This window comes from Phascolarctos cinereus, unplaced genomic scaffold, assembly GCF_003287225.1.
Source record: "Phascolarctos cinereus isolate Bilbo 61053 unplaced genomic scaffold, phaCin_HiC Scaffold_5;HRSCAF=322, whole genome shotgun sequence".
NCBI classification, from domain to species: Eukaryota; Metazoa; Chordata; class Mammalia; order Diprotodontia; family Phascolarctidae; genus Phascolarctos; species Phascolarctos cinereus.
In genome coordinates this window covers 6,510,528-6,531,012 of record NW_027555958.1, presented here as the reverse complement: position 1 = coordinate 6,531,012, position 20,485 = coordinate 6,510,528, and the positions used below count along the sequence as shown (strand labels likewise).

At 47.2% G+C, this 20,485-nt stretch overlaps 1 protein-coding gene and 1 long non-coding RNA gene across 2 annotated transcripts; both read right to left on the bottom strand.

Annotated features, from left to right (window-relative positions):
* Window positions 1–9,969: 9,969 nt before the first annotated feature.
* Window positions 9,970–13,237, bottom strand: LOC144457884 (germinal-center associated nuclear protein-like). Its single transcript, XM_078156737.1, has 3 exons — window positions 12,854–13,237; window positions 10,853–11,099; window positions 9,970–10,197 (listed from the first exon to the last, which is right to left on the bottom strand). Exons 1-3 carry the CDS (start codon window positions 13,020–13,022, stop codon window positions 10,053–10,055), a joined length of 561 nt encoding a protein of 186 aa, XP_078012863.1. The 5' UTR covers window positions 13,023–13,237; the 3' UTR covers window positions 9,970–10,052.
* Window positions 13,238–17,630: 4,393 nt separating this feature from the next.
* Window positions 17,631–20,037, bottom strand: LOC110199909 (uncharacterized). The gene is made up of 3 exons (XR_013487479.1): window positions 19,935–20,037; window positions 18,838–18,972; window positions 17,631–17,778 (listed from the first exon to the last, which is right to left on the bottom strand). It is a non-coding gene; the product is annotated as an uncharacterized LOC110199909 (long non-coding RNA).
* Window positions 20,038–20,485: the final 448 nt, after the last annotated feature.

Here is a 20,485-nt window from a genome sequence, read left to right as displayed (position 1 = left end):
GTGGGGCAGTGGATTGGATTGAGCTGAGTTCTGACTCCTAGGGCCATGCTCTCTCCGCTTCTCCAAGCTAACCTTGGTCTTCTCAGGTCCTGGTTCTTGACCTTTTCTGGCATGGATTGACCCACCCTGAAGCACCAGTTCATTCCTTCCTTGAGGGGACAGCTTTGCTTCACCCATGCTGCTGGGGGAGTTTTGCAGATGGAGGAAGTCGGAACCTGTCAAAAACAGAAGCTGGCTGATCTCCTCCCCTCCCCAGGGGCCGCCCATTCATATGGGCCTGGTTCTCCTCCATCAGGCCTCTGACGGCACTGCCATCACCAGGCTTCTCAGGCGAGGCTAGCCATCTGTTTGACTGTTTTCATACGCATCCCAATGTGAGATAAACAGAATAAAGTACAGAATGAACTCACTCAGAAACAGTGAGAACCAGTGTTTATGATTTGACCCGAGATATTTAAGGAACATTAGAGACATGAGCCATTACCAAGTACTTGGAACACCATGGCTTGTTGGAATGATTTCCCATTTCCACAGGCAATGCCCTCAGTGTGCCATAGATGGAACTACAGTGCCCTTGGGAGCTCAGCATCTCCCCCCTTTGGCTGAGCTGCTGCCGAAGCTTCCCCTTGGAAGAAGCCACGGGACCCACTGTCCTGAAGCCCTCCGACCTGGCAGGGTGCCCACGTGGCTTGCCTGCCCCTGAGCCCTTGATCATCTAACGTTGCATGGGCCTCAGTTTCCATGCCCAGAAGCAGAGGCCAGGAAGGTACAATGGAAAAAGTATTGGATTCCGAGTCAAAGGACTTGGGTTCAAATCCTAGCTTTCACCATTCACTAGCTATGGGACCTAGGGTAAGAGTCTCTCACTCCAGAGGTGATCTGGCCAGGGTAGGGGACAGACTCAGAGATTTCAAATGAATGGACCTTCGTTCAAATGCTCATTCTCCTGCTTCATAGCTGTGTACCCTTAGACAAGGCATTGAAATGCTCTGGGCCTCAGTCTCCTCATCTGTAAAGGGAAGGGGTTGAACTACAGGACCCCGACGTCTAACCTCTGATCTTGGGTGATGTCTGAGGTCGAATCAGACTCTTTTATCAACTAACCAGCAAGTATTCCCTAAGTGCCTGGGCCCAGCCCAGCGCGATTCTGGGGACACAAGGAGCTGACACTGCAATGAAGGAGACAATTACCTACACACAAATACACACAAAATATTAAATGTAAGGTGCTTTGGAGTCTGTAAATAGTCCTGGTCTTATGTCTAGAGCTGGAAGAAGCCTCAGAGGCCCCCAATCCACCTCTTCTTGGTGTACAGGAGCCCAGAGACGTTAAGCAGCCTGCCCAAGCTCACACAGTACATAAGTATCAGAGCAGGGATTTGAACTCAGGTCCTTGATTCTAAATCCAATGTTCTTAAAAGTCACTGTTCTTTGAGTCTATCCTCCATCCTGGACAGAATGCCTCTGGAGTGTTGGGTTCGATATTAGAACATTTTGAGACCTTTCTGTACAAATTAGAGTGTGTCCAGAGGAAGCTGACGAGGACACTGACATATTTGAGAGCACGAAAGGACCCTGGGGAGAGTGGACCCTGGACATGGCACCCATCTCCTCCCACCATGCCCAGAATGCTCTCCCTTCCCTTGCCGCCTCCTTGAGCCTTGAAAGGTTCAAGGAGGTGCTACCTTCTCCTCAGGAGGGCCTTCACACTTGGTGAAGAATGCCTCTCATCAAAGAATCAATAAGATCAATACCTAGTTGCTAACTAACAGTAGCCGCCTTAAGGGAAGAGGCAGAAGACTGGCAGGAAAGACCTGGGCTTCTAGTAGCTTAGGGCATTCCTGAGAAAGACAATGGGAAGAGAACCACTGGCACCTTTCATCTGCACACTTAGCTCTAGCTCAGCCTCAGGTGAACTGGTATTCCTTCCAGACCCTTAGCCAACCAGAAGTCTTTTCTTCTTTTTCTTTTTTTTTTTATTTTCTTTTATTTTTTGGCTAGGCAGTGGGGGTAAGTGACCTGCCCAGGGTCACACAGCTAGTGAATGTTATGTGTCTGAGTCTGGATTTGAACTCAGGTCTTCCTGAATGCAGGGCCGGTTCTCTATCCACTGTGCCACCTAGCTGCCCCCAGAAGACTTTTCACCATCCCATGGTCTCTCAGCCTTCACGGCAAAGGAACCGGTGCTCTAAATTTCCATGCCTTGGATTGGTGCAGGCAGAGAATAGCGATCACTCTCTAAGCACTGGGCTCTCATGGGCCACTCTTCTATTACTAAAGGCTGACTTGCCTGTACTTTTGAACCAAGGCTCCATTCCTGGGCCTATACCCCAAGGATGCCTTGATAAGAAAAAAGTCCCCGTATACTCCAAGCTATGTATAGCAGCACTTTTTGTGATAGCCAAGAATTTGAAACAAAGTAGATGTTTGGAGAATGGCTAAAGAAATTGTACATGAATACGATGGACTATTACTGTGATTTAAGAAATGATGCATGTGACGAATACAGAGAAGTATAGAAAGAGCTACATGAACTGAAGCCGTGTGAAGTCAGCAGAGCCAAACACACAATACACACAGTAACTCCATCAATGGAAATGGGGGAAACACACTGAGAACAAAAGTGAGTCTAACAAAATTACAAAGCTCAAATGGGCCTTGAATGAAGAGACGTGAGTGGACACCTCCAACACGGTCTTTAGTGGAGGTGGGAGGTCACAAGTGTTGGGTGCTGCACAAGTTTTTGAACTTTTTCAATGTATCGACCAGTTATGCTGACTTGTTTTCCTCTCTAAAAAACACTATGTGTCACATGGGATGGCTTTGGGTGGGGTGGAGGGGAAGCGGGAGGAATACACGAGGTACTGTGGTGATGTAAAAACAGAAAATATCAATAAAAAAACCCCTTATTTTAAAAAGCCAAAAGGCTGACCAAGACTACAGGGGTATAAACCTCTGTCAGAAGGGGTTTATGTTCATAAAAAAACAGGCTGTGAAACCAGCTCTTAGTCTCCCCTTCCACTTCCCTCTCTGCCACTCCCTCCATCTCCCCTTCCCCGGATTTCCTTTTCACCCATTTTTGTTAAGAAAATAGACGAACATAGAATGTGGCAGACCTATGTTCTGGTCACAAATTCCAACTTTCTAGTGGAGTTAAGGATGGAGATGGGAGGAGATTTTAATTTCCTAGGCAGTGTGGTCTCGGAATCTACCCTTCTAACAAGAAAAAGGAAATTTCCTAGGTGGTGCCTTGTGGATAAATGTAAATTCAAGTGCTCCCAAGCTAAAGAATAAAAGTTCCAGGTAGCTGTTTGGGAGGCCATGGGGGTAGAATGTTGCACGCATTCAGTCTTGGTTCCTATCTCTTGGGTTTGTATTTTTTGCTACAAGGGGATGATATAATACATGAGTATTGCGTGTTTTGGTTAGGGGGGCAATCTATCAGACAATTACAGAAGGGAAGACAAAAGCCATCAATAAAGCCTTGTATAGTCTTTCAAGGAAGTTTGAGATTATGCCATCATCTCTTAATAGGTTATCCTATAGCAACTGGATAAAACAGGTGCTCATTATGACTGAGGGGATGACAGCTCTCCCCCTGAAAAGCCCCTCCCCGGAGAAAGGCCTGGGTCAATATTTCTTTCTTTCACCCTATCCTTTCTTCTTAGTTTATTTGAATGACAAGGATAGGTTCAGAAGTGGGCCAGATAAACTCAGTGGATTTGGTCTCTAATAGTCCTCAAGGAGAGCCATCTCAGATTAGAAAGGGCTTCCTTCTATCGCCCAAGTGGAGGATTTTAAGCCAAGGCTAGATGGCCAGCTGTCAGGCTGCTGTAGAGATGTGGAGCGTGTATGTTGGAGAGATATTGTTCATATGTGGCCTGGGCTAGATATCTCCAACGTCTCTTCCAGCTCTCGGGGTCTTCCATCCAGGTCTCTCTACAACTGGCTGATGTTTAAGTCTATGGTCCTTGACGTGACCCCATCCCAGAAGGATAGAAGGAAAAAAACAGAAAGATTCAGCAGAGTGACCCCACCTCGAAACTGTTCATTATTGGGAAGCTATTCTCTGATTTCTATGTCCTTTTGTACCTCTGAAATCTTCCCCTGCCAATGCCTAGGGTAGAGTCATGTTAGCATTTAAACCACAGAGGGGCAGTTAGATGGCTCAGTGGATAGAGCACCCGCCCTGGAATCAGGGGGTCCTGAGTTCAAATCCTGCCTCAAACACATAGCACTTATAAGCTGTGTGACCCTGGGCAAGTCACTTAACCCCATTGCCTAGCCAAAAAGAAGAAGAAGAAGAATTTAAACCACAGGCTTAATGCCCTAGAGCTAGAAGGAACCTCAGACACCACAATGTCCAACCCTCTCATTTTGCAAATTGGGAAACTGAGGTCCAGAGAGATTAAATTGGCTTGTTCAAAGTGACTGAGTAGGATTTGAACCCAGGTCCCTCCTACTCCAAACCCGGTGCTCTTTCCACTATACCATATTAAGGCGTTCTATCTCTAGAATCCCAGGATCTCAGCATTGGCAGGCAGGCCCAGAATCTGCTCCACTGAACCCCGACAAGTGACCTAAGAGCATTTCCTGGAGGACCTCTCCCTCTGCCCCAGAGGAGACAGCTTCTCCCACTCAGGAACGGCTCCATTAGGAGTTTGCTCTCCTGACTGCCTGTAAATGTGGAGCAGTTGCCCACGAGCCAAGCTTCCTCTGGATTGGTTCTGTGTTCCTCTGCAGTGGCCTGAGCCCAGCCACGTGGCTCCTGATCGTGGGCTTGGGTCTGCCTTTCGGGCAGGCTACGATGGATTCGGATCCACTTCTTGACCATCAGACTCCTTGACAGCAGGGCTGGCTTTATTTTTTGTTGCTATGTTAGTGTTTACTCCTTGTCTCCTACACTTAGCGCTGGCTCTGGCCCATTGTGCTTGCTGACGTATTCACTGCCCTGCTGCTGCATACCAGCCCGGTGACCTTGGGGCTCACCTCGAGGCTCACCCCCCCAGAGCCCAGTTTCCTTTCCTCTAGTGGGAGGGGTCTGGACCAGGAAGGTCCCTTCTGGGCCGGTGAGCCCACCTGTGTAGCCTCGCTTACGTCACTTCACGGCTCTGTATCTCAGTTTCCTCATCTGTAAAACGACAGGGTTGAACTTTTGAATTTTATTTGAGAACCTCAGCCTTGCCCTTCTTCCGCAAGGACACTGGGTTTTCCTGGGGCTGCCTTCTGGCCCTCGAGGCCTCGTCTCTGATCCCTGCGATGCGTCACTGCCTGCCCTCCCGGGCTCTTCCCGGTCAGTCTCATGATTCAGAGCAGAAATGAGATGCCAACGGTGCAGTCACAGATGGAGAGTGACAAATGCATTCTCCTTGCGACCACGAGCTTATGCGTGAGTGTCTCCGCTGCCTCCAGCCGCTCTGCATCCCCTTGGCCACCACTGGCGCCATTCACCATCTGCCCCTGCAGCCGGTCCACGGAGCAGAGTGTTTTTCAGCCCATCTCTAGTCCGTGGGCTCTGGGACCTCGCGTGATAGTCTACAAACCAGGGCCAACAATGTGCAGCCTTAGAGAGGTGACTGAGAGGGCAATGATGGCGTAATGCGCAGACGGAAACAAATATAACATGCATCTAAAAGTATTTTATGTCCACCTGAAAAAAAAAATCAGTGAAAATGAGGGGGTTGGCTAAACGGTCCATTCCGGAGGTCCCCTCCAGCTCCGAGTCCTGCATCCTCGGAGCATCGTCGGCAAGGGGCTCGCAGTGCCGGGAAGGTCCTCCTGGGAGCTCCTCTGAGGGGCCCTGACTGCCCTGCCTGCGCTTTCCGGCCGGGGACTGGCATGCGCCCCGAGCAGCCACGTGCGGCAAAGAAGAAAAGGAAGCAGCCTCCGCATGATCCTGGCTGCTGCAGCAGCAGCCCTCCCTCTGCGTCCTGTAAACACACTGGCGTGGTCCTCCCCCTCTCTCCATAGGCAGCGCCTGGACAGATCCTTCCTGCAGCGACACCAAGTGGCCACGGGGAGGTGGCGCAGAGGCAAGATGAGGTTTGATCTCCTCCTGGTGGAAGATGGTGCCCGACCCACCTAGAGAATGGGTCCAGACGGTCACAAAGGGAGAGCGAGGAAAGACGTCAGAAGCCATGAAGCCCAAGCTCCTCATTTGAGACATGGGGAAACTGAGACCCGGAGTGGGGCAGTAATATCCAAAGATACAGAGTGACTCTCTCACCCCTATGATCAACCTGCTCCCTCACCCCACTGTCTTTGCCCCCCTCCTCCATGTACTCTTTGATCCAGGGACATTGGCCTCCGTTAATTCTGGGCATTTTTCGGAGTGGGGAGACTTCCAGGCCTGTGATTTCTTCACTGGGGGGAGCACAAACACCCCCTTTACTAAAGCAGATCAACCTCGCCTCTGTAACTGGGAGCCTTAGAGATTCACCTGGGAGCTGAGAGGCTGAGCAGCTTGCCTCAGAGCTCCACGCAGCCGGATGTGGTCCAGCCAGCACCAGAACTGGGGTCTTTCTGGCTCTGAGGTCAGTTCTCGCTCCACTCTATCCTGTTGCTTTCAGTCTAATGTTCACTAAAGAGAAATTCAAGGAGAAAAAGGCAATCATCACTTTCCTTGGGACCTCAAAAACCTTGACAGGAGAAAACAAGCGTTGGTAGGAGAGAGGGAGAGGGAGAGGAGCAAAGGGGGAAGGGAGAAAGAAAGGGAGAAAGGAGAGATAGAAGGAAGAAAAAGGGAAAAGGAGGGAGAAATAGGAGGATATGAAGGGAAATAGAGAGAGGAGGGGAAAAGGGAGAGGAGGAAGAGAGAGGAGAGGGAGGAAAAGGGAGAGGGGAAGAGAGGGGGAAGAAGAATAAGGAAATGGAGAGAGAAGGAAAGGGAGGGGGAAGAAGAGAGAAGGGAAGGAAGAAAGGGGAGAAGAGGAAGAGATAAGGGAAGAAGAAGAAGGGAACTAGGGAGAAGAGGAATGGGAAAGGGGAGGGAGAAAGTGAGAAGGGAGGAAGGAAAGGGGAGAGGGGAGAGACCCTCATTGAGAGAAATTCACTGAATTCCATTTCCCAAAGTATGGCTTCCATAGCCTGGCAACATCACCTAGTATGCATTCTGATTGACTAGGCGCATTTCCTGTTCGTGAAATTCTAAAGGCTGGGGAATTTCATGAGATACAATGCTGCAGGGGTGGCATGTAGAGTTGAGAGTGGTGAGAAAACATGGCAGCCGCATCCAGATAACAATGGGGCTAGTACAGCCAGTGGAGACGACCACAGGGCTGGGAGAGGTCAGTGTACCCAGCTCATGACATTCCCTAGATTGCCACTACCATCACATTAAGAGAAGGCAGCAGAGGACTTCAGAATGCTCTCTCACTGAGCTGCCGAGAAGCCCATGATCACCAAGAGGCCATGGCAATCTCCCCAAGCACCCTCCATGAATGAGCTGCTGAGTGCCTCTAGTGCCCTGTTTAGGAGGCTAAAGGTGAGTTGAATCCAATGGAGAATAAGTGTCATGCTTCAGACCTCGTTCAGTTCCATGTTAAAAACTCCTCATATTCTGTTTCATTAAGAGCCTTTCCCTTTGTATCCATGTGTTGTCTGGCCTGGTCTGGGATTAGAAGATGCATGAGTGGAGGCTCAGAGCTATAAATCTGAACTATTATCCTTCACCAATGGTTGCATGAACCAGAGGAGGGGACCATATCAGGGCCAACCCAATCCATAGATGGGCTGTTCTGTGCTTGTGCCATCGAGATGGTAAAAGACCTGGACAGAGGCTTCCAATGAATTAGCTGGATCTACTGTGAAAAGTTTATGGAAGGACAGGGAGAAGAATGACCTAGGCTAAGAGTGAGCACATTAAAGACACTGTGAGTCCACTGAAATAATGAAGTACTAAAGGGTGTGAGGAATCATGATCAAGCTTCCATATTCCAAGGACAACTTCCTAGGCATGTTTCCCTGGCATTTGCTATTGAATTGAATATAAAGGGAGGAAAAAAAAGATTTAAAAAAAAGCATTCTACTCTGAGGCCATGTACATGTGCTTTTACACAGACTGTTTCCTAACCCTTAAGAATTCTCCTGCTCCTCACTGATGCCTTTCAAAATCCCTTTCAAGGTTTAGTCAGAGTGCCACTTCCTATAGGAAGCCTTTCCGGATGCCTCAACTGTTACTTTGTATTCACTGTGTATCTATTTTGTATTCATCTATCTGTATGCACATCGCTCCACCCTTGAGAATATTTTAATCTCCTTGATGGGAAGAAATCCATCAATAGTCGATCAAGAAGCATTTATTAAGTGCCCATAAATGTGAATTGGCTACAGAACTTGGAGGAACCTGGGGTTATTGATGAAGAGCTGGAAAGGAACTCAGAGACTGACCAGTCCAAACCCTTTCATTTTACAGGCTCAGAGAGTGACTTGAGTGCGATTACTCAGAAAGGAAGCAGCAAAGGTGGACTTGTAATCTCCCTACTCTCACTCCGAGTCCAGTGGTTTCAGCTGTTCTTTGTTTTCCCTGCTGCACCATGCTGCTCTCTCCTCGTTCTGTTTTGTGAGCGCAAAGCTTAGAGAACTGGAGAGAAAGCACTCTCCCTCCCTGTCTGTACTTTACATTATTGTCTGAGTTCCCCGGTCTTTGAATTCAAATCTCACCTCTGCCACTTACCAGCTTTGTGACCTTGGGGAGGGGGGGAGGCGGGGGAGATCTCAGTTTCCTCCTTTGTAAGTTGTTGGGATTTCACTAGAGGACCTCTGAAGTCTTTCTACTCTAGATCAAGGACTCTATACTGAGGCTCTTCAAGAATCTCTGAATGACAACTGTAGGCACAGCCACATTTACTCTGACTGAGGTCAATAGAGGGAAGCTAGGGGGCGCTATAGTGCACAGAGCACTGGGCCTAGAGTCAGGAAGACTTAATTTCACCAGTTCAAACCTGCCTCAGATACTTATTCTCTGTGTGACCCTGGGCAAGTCACTTCACCCTGTTTGCCTCAGTTTCCTCACCTGTAAAATAAGCTGGAGAAGGAAATGGCAAAGCACTCCAGTATCTCTGCCAAGAAAGGCCCAAATGGGGTCATGAAGAGTTAGACAAAACTGAACAATGATTCAACAAGGTCTTTAGAACACAGCCTAGCACCTCCATTGTTGCACTGTGGTGGCCTCAGAGAAGACTTACCTGCTACCCCAGGTAAGAGGAATCATTGGGCCCAACTCTGAGAAGATGTAGCTCAACACTGAGAGGAAAAGAATATAGAGTAAAGGCATTCCACACCTGTTGGGTTAACTAAGCCTTATCTAGCAGGGAAACATCCCCTTGTAGCAACCCTTATCAGGGTCTTAGGTTGACTGTTCCATCTCCCAGAGAATAGGAAGCTACTCAGCTTCTATGACTGTAATTATTAAAAACAGTAGTCTAATCTGTTTGGAAATTTCAAATAAACAAGTTGAATAAACTGATTCCTAGGGATCATAGGCTCACAGAAAAGTAGGGGGAATGTTAATGATTCTCTAGTCCAATTTCAGTCTTTTCATCTCTTTGTGACCCCATTTGGAGTTTTCTTGGCAGAGAAGCTGGAGTGGTTTGCCATTTTCTTCCTCAGCTCATTTTACAGATAAGGAAACTTAGGCAAACAGAGTTAAATGACTTGCCCAGGGTCACACAGCTCATAAGTGTCTGAGATTGTATTTGAACTCATGACAAGGAATCTTCCTTATTCCAGGCCCAGCTCTTTTTCCACTGAGCAATCAAGCTGACCTATATATGGGAAAACTGAGGCCTGAAAGGGGCGAATGATTTGCCCAGCGTCCCAGAGGAAGTAGACAGTAGCACTGGCTTTCAAACCCAGGTCCTCTCCCTCCAGCTCCAGTGTTTCCCTCTGCACCAGGGTTCCTTCTCAGTGTGCTGCATTTGCATTTGCGCTTGGCCCAGAAGGATTCTCCAGCTCTTACTAGTGGTTTAAAATAAAGTTTATTTTAGGATTCTCTCACCCTAAATGTTGGTGATGAGGAAGGCACACTTCATTGCATCATTCCATTGAGAGTCTTACAAAGCCTGTTCTTTCTCGTGCTGCACCGTCTCTCTCCTGGGCTTCCGCCTAGTATTTTCCCAGGAGTCTGGGAGGCAATACTCCCTCAGACTGTCTTTGAAATAGCAGACCTGGATCTCTCTCCCCTGATGTTCCACAGCTTCTGAAACAAACAACAGAGACAGCATTTGTGAGAATCCAGGCCTGGTGGGAATAGCTCAACAGGGATGGACGCTGTCCCAGACTCTCTTTCTGACATGCACCCAAGTGTGCTCTGGTAACATCAAACGGCCCAGAGACTCAGTCTGGGAACAAGGGGGGGGTCTCATCAGCGTCGAAAGTGGCCCACTTCCTCTGGGGCTGAAAAGACTCAGTTGAGTCACACATCTGAGCAGCCCTTAGGGCCAGTACAGGAAAAAAAAAGGGGGGGAAGAAAGTTTAGCTTGAATGTTTAAGTGAAAGGACATTTGAACTGTCCCTCTGAGGTTCCACCATGATCTCAGCAGTTCCTACTGCACCCAAGGGAAGCAGAAAATTGAAGACACATGATCCCAATGAATAAAGGGAACAGAAGACAGAAGGAGGAGGCGGAAGATGCCTGATTAGTGCCAAGCCACACACAAAAACCAGTTTTTGAGCCGAGGCAGAGGAGGTGGGATCCTAGAGCTTCTCACAAGCATTCCCAGGCTCATCCATCTGGAGTAGCCAGTCAGTCAGTCAGTCGACAATTGACTACCACACAAGCCAAAGCTTTATTTCACCTCTTAGCTTCCTGTCTTCAGAAATGGGGGGGGGGGAGCTTCATGGGTCTGCAGCTGGCATTCCTGGCTGCCTGGGAGGGCTCCAGGTCTGTAGTAATTGCTGGACACAGAGACAGATGATGACATCCCAGGGCACCTCCGCTCCAGAAGGTTCCTCCTGCTCTCCAAAGTCCCTGGTCCACCAGTGGCAGTAGGCTTGGCTCAGCAAATACCCCACCTGGCAGTGGAGCAGGGGATAGCTGGGATGAGATCCAAGCAGGTGATGGATGTACTTGAGGACAGAGGAGCTTGCACACTGCCAACCTGCAATGCAAAGAGGGCTTGGCCAAGGGCAGCTCCAGGTCTGGGGCGAGGTCCCCATCAGCTGGGAAGGAGGCCATCCCCAGGAGAGAGGGTAGGAGCCGGACTGTGTAGGGTGGAGTGGAACAGAATGGAATGTGGTTCTGAGTTTTCTAAGGAGCAGAGAAGAATGTAAGCACCGTGAGGGCACGGATTACTTCACCTTTGTTTTTGTAACCCTAGGTTTGGCACCCAAAGTCCTTTAATAGATGCTTAATGACTTGCTTTGTGATGGATTCATTCAGTTAACAGTGGCCTTGGAGTCAGGGAGACCTGAGTTCAATTCTTGACTCAGATATTTTTAACTGTGTGACCCTGGGCAATTCACTTAACTATTAACTGCCTGCCTCAGTTTCCTATATTTAGGAAGGGGTTAATAATTGCACCAGCTTCCGGAGTTGTTGTGGGGATAAAATGGGATACTGTTCACAAAGTGCTCTGCAAACCTTACAACACTGGCTAACTGCTAATGCCACAAAAGATGGTTTCTGACATCTCTTTCCACTCTAAAAATTCCTCAACTCCTTGATTGTGTGATTCTAAAGGCAACTAAAGATTCCATTGGGTTTTTGACCAACATGTCACATTACTGACTCCTCCAATTTTTCAGTCCCTCGAAGACCACAGATGTCTTTCCCCATAAGATATCTTCTAGTTCTAACTAGCCCTCAATTCTGGTCTTTGAAAGTAATAACCAGAAATAAGATTTTTATCACAATAGATCCTAGACTCGGGCTCTGGAAGGTCATTCTTTAGAGTCCTAAGTCTAATGGAGCTGCAGCTTTTGATGAAACTGAACTATAAAGGATTCAAAACTGTGGTGGTTGAATAGAAAGTTGGTAAATTGGATCAAATATTGTTGTGCAAATTTAATTATCTTTTCCTGAGCTTAAAAAAACAGGGAATTGTAATTGGTGGGCAAAGGACTTTCCAGTAAATCACCAAGTTCCTACTGGTTTTCTGGGCTAACTCTCTTTCTGGACTAGCTGGCCAAAGGATGCCTTCCATCAGGCTGGGGATAGGGGGATACTCCACTCCCTGGGGAAGGCAGAGACCCAGGGACATCAGCATGAGGCCAAGGCTGGGAATGCTGCAGCATGGAGAGGGAGAGAGCAGGGGAGGGTTGGAAATGGGAGGAACTCTTCTCAGCCGTGGGAGGGAGATAACATGGGATAATGACAAGAGCTCAGGAAATATGGTCAGAGAACCTCTTGGCTCTGCCACTCACTACCCAGGCAAGTTATTCATCATTCCAGGCCTTGGGTTTCCAAACTATAGAATGAAGGGGCTGGATCACATGGCATCTGAGGTCACTTAAAACTCTAGACCTATGATTCCATAACAGCTTCCAATTTTTACTGATGATCCTATCTAGTTAGTTGATAAGGTCTGGGTTGTTTTTTCTTGTAAACTATCAAAGCACTAAACATGGAGTCAGCACCCTCTAAATTCAGCCCCCTGGGGCCAGCATCTGGTTATATCATACTAGGTATTTCTCTGTGTTGCTGCAGACTCATTATCACCGGCTTCTGCTATTTTCGACTCACGACAATCTAATAGCTCACCAGTGACTACTAAGAAATGTGGGCAAGCCCATTAAAAAGAAAGGGCAGAAAAAACAACTATCCATTAGCAGCCACTCCCTCTCTCCCCAACTTGACAGTCTTTTAGATTTTGGTTCTAATTATAAATATGCTAGAAACACAGGAACCACTTACTGGTCTTCTGGGGCAAGACAACTGGGGGGAGCTGAAGGGTCAGAGTGATGCTCCTGAGCCACTCCGGGTACTCTGGCATGCCCCCCTTGGGTTGAAGGCATCTTTGGTTAGTTAGCTGGAAAAACTCCGGGGCCAGCCCCGCTGGGCCACGGAGCTGTTGGGCGGACATGACCCCTGCAAGGAATTGAATCACACTGTTGTACAATTCCAAGATCACCGCTGGTTCCTGGGAGGGCAAGCCAGCTAGCTGCCTGTCCTTCTGGTCCCTGGAAAGCCGCTCTCCAGATTCACAGTTGATGCCCTTCTCCACGAAATGAGTGAAGGTTTCACAGCAGAGCTCAGCAGCTAGAGGTGACTAGCAGACCAGCCATCTCACTGCCTTCTGTACCTAGAGAGGCAAGCACCCAGCAAGGGTAGAAAAATCCAGTTAGCTTTGAGACAGGCATAGAAGGAGGCTCAGAAGCCCCTTTGTCCAGTCTGTACCTGAGCAAGAATCACCCTCCGTCACTCAACATCAGTCAACGAGCCTTTGTCAAGGAGGACCCACTGCCTCTGAAGGCCATCCATTTTACTGCAGAATAGCTGTCATTTCAGCAAGTTTTCTTCCTGACATGCAGGCAGCTAGGTGGGGCAGTGTCCAGAACATTGGGTCTGGAGTCAGGAAGACCTGAGTTCAAATTTGGCCTCAGACACTAACTAGCTGTGTGACCCTAGGCAAGTCACTTAACCTCTGTTTACTTTAGTTTCCTCATCTGTAAAATGGGGATAATATTATAGCACCTACTCTTCAGGGTTGTTGTGAGGATCAAATGAAATCATCATTACAAGGCACTTAGCACAGTGCTGGCACAAAGGGCATGTCATATAAATGTTGTTGATAATGATGTAATTAAACCAACATTCACATTCTGCAACCATCCTCCATAACTCCTAGTTCTACAATCTGAGACTGTGCAGAATTTAATCCCTGTTCCACATAACAGTCTTTCAAACACTGGAAAACTATCATGTCTTCCCTGTCATTCCAGATCCTCTCTTGCTTGCAAGTGAGGCTTCCACCTCCATAGACTGGCTCATCCCAAGTCACTTGTGTTGGGGTTATGAGATAAAAAAAAAAAGATGAAAAGGGGCCCCAGGCCCCTCATGACTTGCAGGTGTCTCTGAGACAAAGGTTTCATCATCAGGTATTCTTCTTTTCTTTGTTTGTTTTTTAGTTCCCGTTCATAGGAGGGTCTCACAACCCAAGTGGCCATGGAACATAGACTCAGGTCTTCTAACTTTACCTGGTTGGACCCTTCTAAGTCTTGAATGTAGCATGGGATCCTGAGGATGGTGAAGTAGGAAATGAGATGGCTGGTAATAGAGTCTCTCAGCCTGAGACCTTCAAGAGAAACAGATGCCAGGAAGTGTTAGTGCCCATTCGGCTCCACTCAGATGCCCATTCCGAGCCTCCTTTCAGGTTTACCAAAGTGTATGATGGCAACACCTCAAGGATTCATGATGGCATTGCTGGGGGATCTCCTTCCACCTAAGACTGATGACCTCAACCAGCCCACTCCTTCATAAATAATCTACAGTTCTAGAGAGCAGCCTGAGGCTTGGAGGAGGTCAGTGCCCAGAGCTCCCATAGTGGGCGAGTGGCAGAGGCAAGACTGCAGTTCAAAGCTCCCTGGCTCCCAGACTAGTGCTATCTATCTATCCCCTATACCAGACTATGCTGCCTCCCTCTAAACCTCATTTCTCTTTTGTTTTCTTTTCAGCTGAATCTCAGACATCATTGGTGTAGGGAAATCAAAGTGTGGCTATTACCTCCACCTGTGCACATTGACAAGTCAGCTATAACTTATTGTCTTAGAGAGAGGCCTGGAGACACTGAAAGGGTAAGCCAATTAACCAGGATCATGGAGCCAGTATGTGTCAGAGGAGGAAATTGAACCAAAGTGTTCCTTTTTCCAAACCCAGAACTGTCCATTGTACCACAGTCCCTCTCTAGCCATTACATCTGGCTTCCATTAAAGGGAGGGAAGGGAAGGAATGAAAAAGAAGGGAAAAGCAGAATGGGGAGGGAGAAAATGGCAAGGAAGGGAAGGGCAAAGGTGGGGAAGGGCAAGGAAAGAATAAAGGAAATGGCAGGGCAAGCTTATGTTTCATCTACCTAGCCACATGGGTCACATTCAGCACCAGCTTATAGGAATTTACCCAAGGTTACTCAAGTGACACACCTGCCTTGGCTTCTTCCTCTCCAAGGGTCTCACTGTCAGCAGGGACAAGGATCACCAGGGGCACCAATGGCTGGGATGGCTTTGCCTTCAGCAGGTGGGACAATTGCAGGCGGGCCAAATGCCAGTAACTGTTTTGGCAAACTCTTCTTCTCCTTGTTGGTAAGAGGAAGATGAGGCCATTGAGGGCGAAGAGACTGTCCTGGGTCTGAGCCTTCTGAAGCTGTTCCTTGGTACAGACTCCATGCAAAGCCTGGGCAGGAGCAATGAATGGGAGGGAAGTTTAGGTCTATTATAAGGGTTGCGAGACTGCCTCAGGACATCAACAAGCCACAGTGGGGTTGGTGTGGGCAACCCTTTTACCAGTGGAAAACACGATCCCTCACTCACCCAATTAATAATCAAACACTTACCAGGTGCTTACTATGAGCCTGTCTGCCTACAGATAACCTGGTGGTAAGTTCCAAACCGAGCTAGGCAGGTTCTCAGAAGAGACATGCACAGGCCATCACTGGGTCCCCATACGAAGCTTCTCCAGCTAGGTAGAGTATATCAGAGCCTGCACCCACTGGCAGCAACACAGAGAGCCCAGGATCACTGCCACACCATTGCGTTGGCCAGGTCACACAGTAGACATCCAGTCCAGCCCATCACTGGTCTTGTCCATTACCCTAAGCTTAAAGGCTCCAAGTGATATAGGAGGGTATCTGCCCATGCTGGGAAGGGAGGACCAGGTGATAAGACGTCACAAAGGAGGATATTGGGAAGCTGTTACTGGTACACTAAAGTACATAATCTTCGTGACAAATAGTTTACATGTATGCATGTACATGTGCACATACATGTATATAGAAACACACATGTATACATTGCATGCATGCATGTGCATATATATTAACATTTATAGAAACTATTTACCAAAAAGAATGCCAGCATACACACACACACACACACACACACACACCACACACGTATACTTGAATTGGCTTTATAATGTTAAGTCCTAATGACAATTTAAAAAATCATAGCCATTTTAGGGACTTCAAAGAACTCTCTCTCTGTCTTTATATGTCTCTGGGTCTCTTTCTGTGTCTTTCTCTGTGTGTCTCTCTGTCTCTTTGTCTCTGTCTCTCTTTGTTTCTGTCTCTCTCTGCCTCCCAGTTTTATGAAACTTGATCTCTTGGGGCCCCTTTATTCTCTGGGCCCCACCACTGGACGGCACTAACAAAATCAAAGACTGCTTTGGCATTTTCCCCAAGATCTTTTGGTCTCCTTCCATTAATGTGAGAGCCAGTGTCTACGGAGTTGGCCTCGAGGTCAGGAAGATTAACATTGAAGTCCTGTTTCTGATGTGTGTCAAGTCTGTACCACTCAGTGCCTGAGGCAGATCTCTAAAATGGCAGAGAACGTGCCTACCTGCATTGGCAGAGGGAGTTTCCTCACCTGGGAGTTATCTACAGAAATTAAATCAGAGCTCCACTGCCTATGTCCTATCCTTCTCCACTATTATCAGGCCATGAAGAGGATCCTGGCTTCAAGAAGGTCTTGCTAGTGGAGCATAAGCCCCGGCATGTCCCACAACAAGCTTGACAGGCTTTGTGCCCAGGCCCTGTGAGAGACAGCACATTGTCTGAGGACCAGGCTACCTCAGTTTGGAAGCAATAGCTCCCCAGTTGGCCATGGAACAACGACCTTTTCTGGCCAACAACTCATTTTAGTGGTAGCATGATTTACATGGAAGGATATAAAAATCAATGCCAAATTTTTTGGTCTCCTGATCCTTTCCCTTCATTAATGCTCCTTCTCTTGAGCCATCTTAAGATACCAGAGAAGAATATGTAGCTGTAAGAGCAGTAGAAAAAGAGCTCAGGGACTGATGAAACTGGCCAAGTCAAAAAATGGGTGAAGGTCATAGTCACTGGCCAATATCCTTGAGAGTCTCAGGCACACAGAACGTTGAAACTTAAAGAGGCTTTAGAGATGAAAAGGTCTGAAGCACTTACTTTTAAATTGGGTAGACTGAGGAACAAACAGGGATGACAGGCTGGTTGATTTAGAATTGGAAGGTACTTTAAGAAACCATCTCAGATAACCCCCTCAGTTTGCACATGATGAAACTAAGGCTGTCTGGTTTTCCCAAAGTCATTCAGGAGCAGATGGCAGGGCTGGCCTTTTAACCCAGGGCCTGAGACTTTAGACACAGCCCTTCCAAAGTCATGTGCTAACTTGGAGGCAGTGTGTTGCAAGGGAATGAGCACTGGACACAGAGTCAGATGACCTAGTTTAAATTACTCCAACCCTTCCTTCCTGGGTAAACTGAGGCAGGTCACTTTGGGTCTCAGTTTCCTCTCAAATAAAGAGATTGGACTAGTGAACCCTGAAGGTCCTTCCCAGTTCCGAGTAGAATTGCTATGTGTAAAGTCCAAGTCTTCTGGCTCTAGCCTTTGTGACCTTCCCCTCATTCCACACTGTTTCCTGGATCATCTGTTCCCTGGGTTGTGTTTTCACTGCCCTTTGGCCCCCAGAAAGAGGGTGGGGGTAACTTACCTACCTTGACGCAGATGTTAATATCCACAGCCAGACTCCATTTTTGTCTTTGGGATTTCAGGGTGCATAAGGTCTCCACTCTGTCATTAGGCCAGCTTGTTCCGTTCTGTGGTGGGGCTTTGGCTCCCATGAATTTGGTTCTTAACCAATCCATTAACACTCCATGGAAAAAAAAAATACCAGGAGGCATTGGTTTATTGGCAAAGATCTTTGGTCAACTTTTAGAATTCTGTCCTTAGAATCACAAAGGTAAGTTCCTAGAAATATTGGACTGGAAACTTTAGATATGGAAAGTTGGAGAGGTGAAATCAAGACTTGAAACCTTTCTTTCATCAGTGTGATATAGGAGAAAGAGCACCGAATTTGGAGTTAGAGGGCTGAATGCAAATCTTTATTGAGATTTGCCTCTGGTATGGCCATAATTAATTCACTTAACTTCCCTGGTCATCAGTTTACCCAACTGTAAAAAGAGAAGTTTAGATTTGATGGCCTGTAAGATCCCTTCCAAAAGTCTATGAACCTCCCTTGGCCTCAGTTTATATATTTGTAAAATGTAAGTGTTGAATTAGTCTCTGGTCTCTTGAAGCCCTTACAATTCTATGAGTCTATGGAAAAGGCTTTGGGTACAATGTAAACCCAAACAGGAAGCACAGTGCTATGTTAATTGAAGCACTGACCACATTTGTAAAATGCAAGTAACAACCTCTGGTTGAATACCCGCCAAGACCGTCCTTATAGCAGCCCTGGGCTCAGGCCAAGCATTGTTATGTTCATTTTACAGGTGAAACAACTGAGGGCTATTTCAGTAAAGCAAAGTAATTTGTCCAAGTCATACTACTAGGAGGTGTCAGAGGCAGGATTAGAACCTGAGCCTTTCAGTCAACAAGCATTGATTAAGGGCCTACTACTGCAGGTCCAGAGGGCTATACTGGGCACTGAGGATACAAATACATCAAACAGGGCCTGCCCTCAAGGAGCTTCCATTCTATAACTTGTGTTTCCAAGTCTGGCATGGTTTCTATTGTACCCCACTTCCTCTAACAATGCACATACATGAAGTTAGGGTAGACCAGACCCTTGTCCCCAGGGCTTCAACTGGGGGTTCCCTATATGGGGAACTGCAAACAGTACTGAAGCCATCACAACGCAGACCATTTACACTCCAGGGCACAGATCAATCCTGAATGGCCCCAAGAGCTGAGATCAAGTCCAACTCACCTCATTGGGCTGTAGGCAAAACAGGTATCATAGCCTGGCAAGATCAGTAGCACCTTCCAGAAGATTTGCTGCCTGGGCACTAGGTGGCATTCAACCACCAAGGAGTATAAATCCAAGGGGGCCCAAGCAGCCATGCTGGCAAAAGACAAAACATAAGACGTAAGGGGGAAGGTGACACCCTGGGAAATCCCTATCTTGAATTCCACTTGAGTGGTCCCAACTTCTCAAACAACTTTCAAACAAACAAAAAACAACATTTCCCACTCTAGAAAAATTTCCCAGAGTTGATAGGAAGTTAATGCTAAATTTATTATGTATTTTAAAAGAAAAGCATACGGGACATGATAGAGATCTACCATGTCGTGTACAATCTTCCTTTTCTGCCATATTATGTATATGCAAATAACCACTTTCTATAGTATTTAGGTACAGGTTTCTTTTTTAAGAAAAGGTTTTTAAGAAGAAGAATATTCACCGCATCATGGATTTAGAGCTGGCAGGGACCTAAGAGATCATTGCTTCCAACTCTCTCGTTTTACAGATGAGGGAAATGAGGCATAGGGAATTAAATTACTTTCCAGGGTCACCCAGCCAGTAAGTATCTGGAGCTGGATTTGAACCTGCCTCGGAGTTCAGCACTCTCCCCTCAATGCCACCTCATGTATCATTAGACAAATGACTATTCACCATGTTGACTCCTGGAGTTCCCATGGCAGATTTTTCTTCCTCGACCTTGACAATCTGAAATACAGATGCAGCACTGAATTACAGTATCAATCATGCAATGCCTTCCCCTCCCCCCATGCTCCTTCTTGCCTCCAGGTTTTTGTTAAAGATGCAAAGTACTGGAACTTAGCAACATAGGATCAGATTTAGGGCTGGAAGTGAGCTATAAGGTCTTTGAGTCAGGCCCACAGAGGTTAGGTGACTTGTCCAAGGTCACACAGATAGCAAGTGGAAGAGAGAAGGTTTAATCCCAGGCCTTGGGAATCCATTCCCACTGTATTATTCTGCCTCCTGTTAATTGCTTGGTAGGACCCTGCAAGCAAAGCTCATAGGATCATAGACATCGATTCACTAATCATCTGGTAACTCACCTCATCCATCGATGGCTTGCTCCTACTTGGGCACCTTCATTGTTCTGACCATCCTCTGGACCTCCCACAACTGAAGGGGGTGACTCCTCTGTTGCATTGGCCAGCTCACTGCAAGAAAGGAGGACAGAGCCAGTCACTGAATAAATAACCCTCAGCATGATGTCATGGCATCAAGATCTCCAGTTGTGACTTTTTCACAACCCAGGAAAATTAAAAACAACAAAAAAAACAAAACAAAAAAACCCACTAAAATGCCTCTTGGATTGGCTCAACACCAACTCCCCTACCCAATCCCACTCTGTGGATGCTAGGTGGCATAGTGGGCAGAGCTCTGGACCTGGAGTCAAGAAAACCTGAATTTAATTCCTACTTGAGACATGCTGTAGATATCTGACCCTGAATAAATCATTTAATCTAGCCAACCTTAGCTTCTTTCATCTGTAAAATGAGGTTAATAATCACCCCTATCTCACAGGGTTTCAGTGCTATATATACACATCTACATAGTGCTACATGTATAGACGTGGCTATTATATATCATAAAAGAAAGG

Coding starts and splice junctions, on each gene's coding strand:
- LOC144457884 (XM_078156737.1), bottom strand. CDS start 13,022: ATGTCCGCCCAACAGCTCCGTGGCCCAGCGGGGCTGGCCCCGGAGTTT. Junction 11,100..12,853: donor TGTCTTGCCCCAGAAGACCA/GTAAGTGGTTCC, acceptor TTTGCATTGCAG/GTTGGCAGTGTGCAAGCTCC. Junction 10,198..10,852: donor CCCAGGCAGCCAGGAATGCC/AGCTGCAGACCC, acceptor GTTTGTTTCAGA/AGCTGTGGAACATCAGGGGA.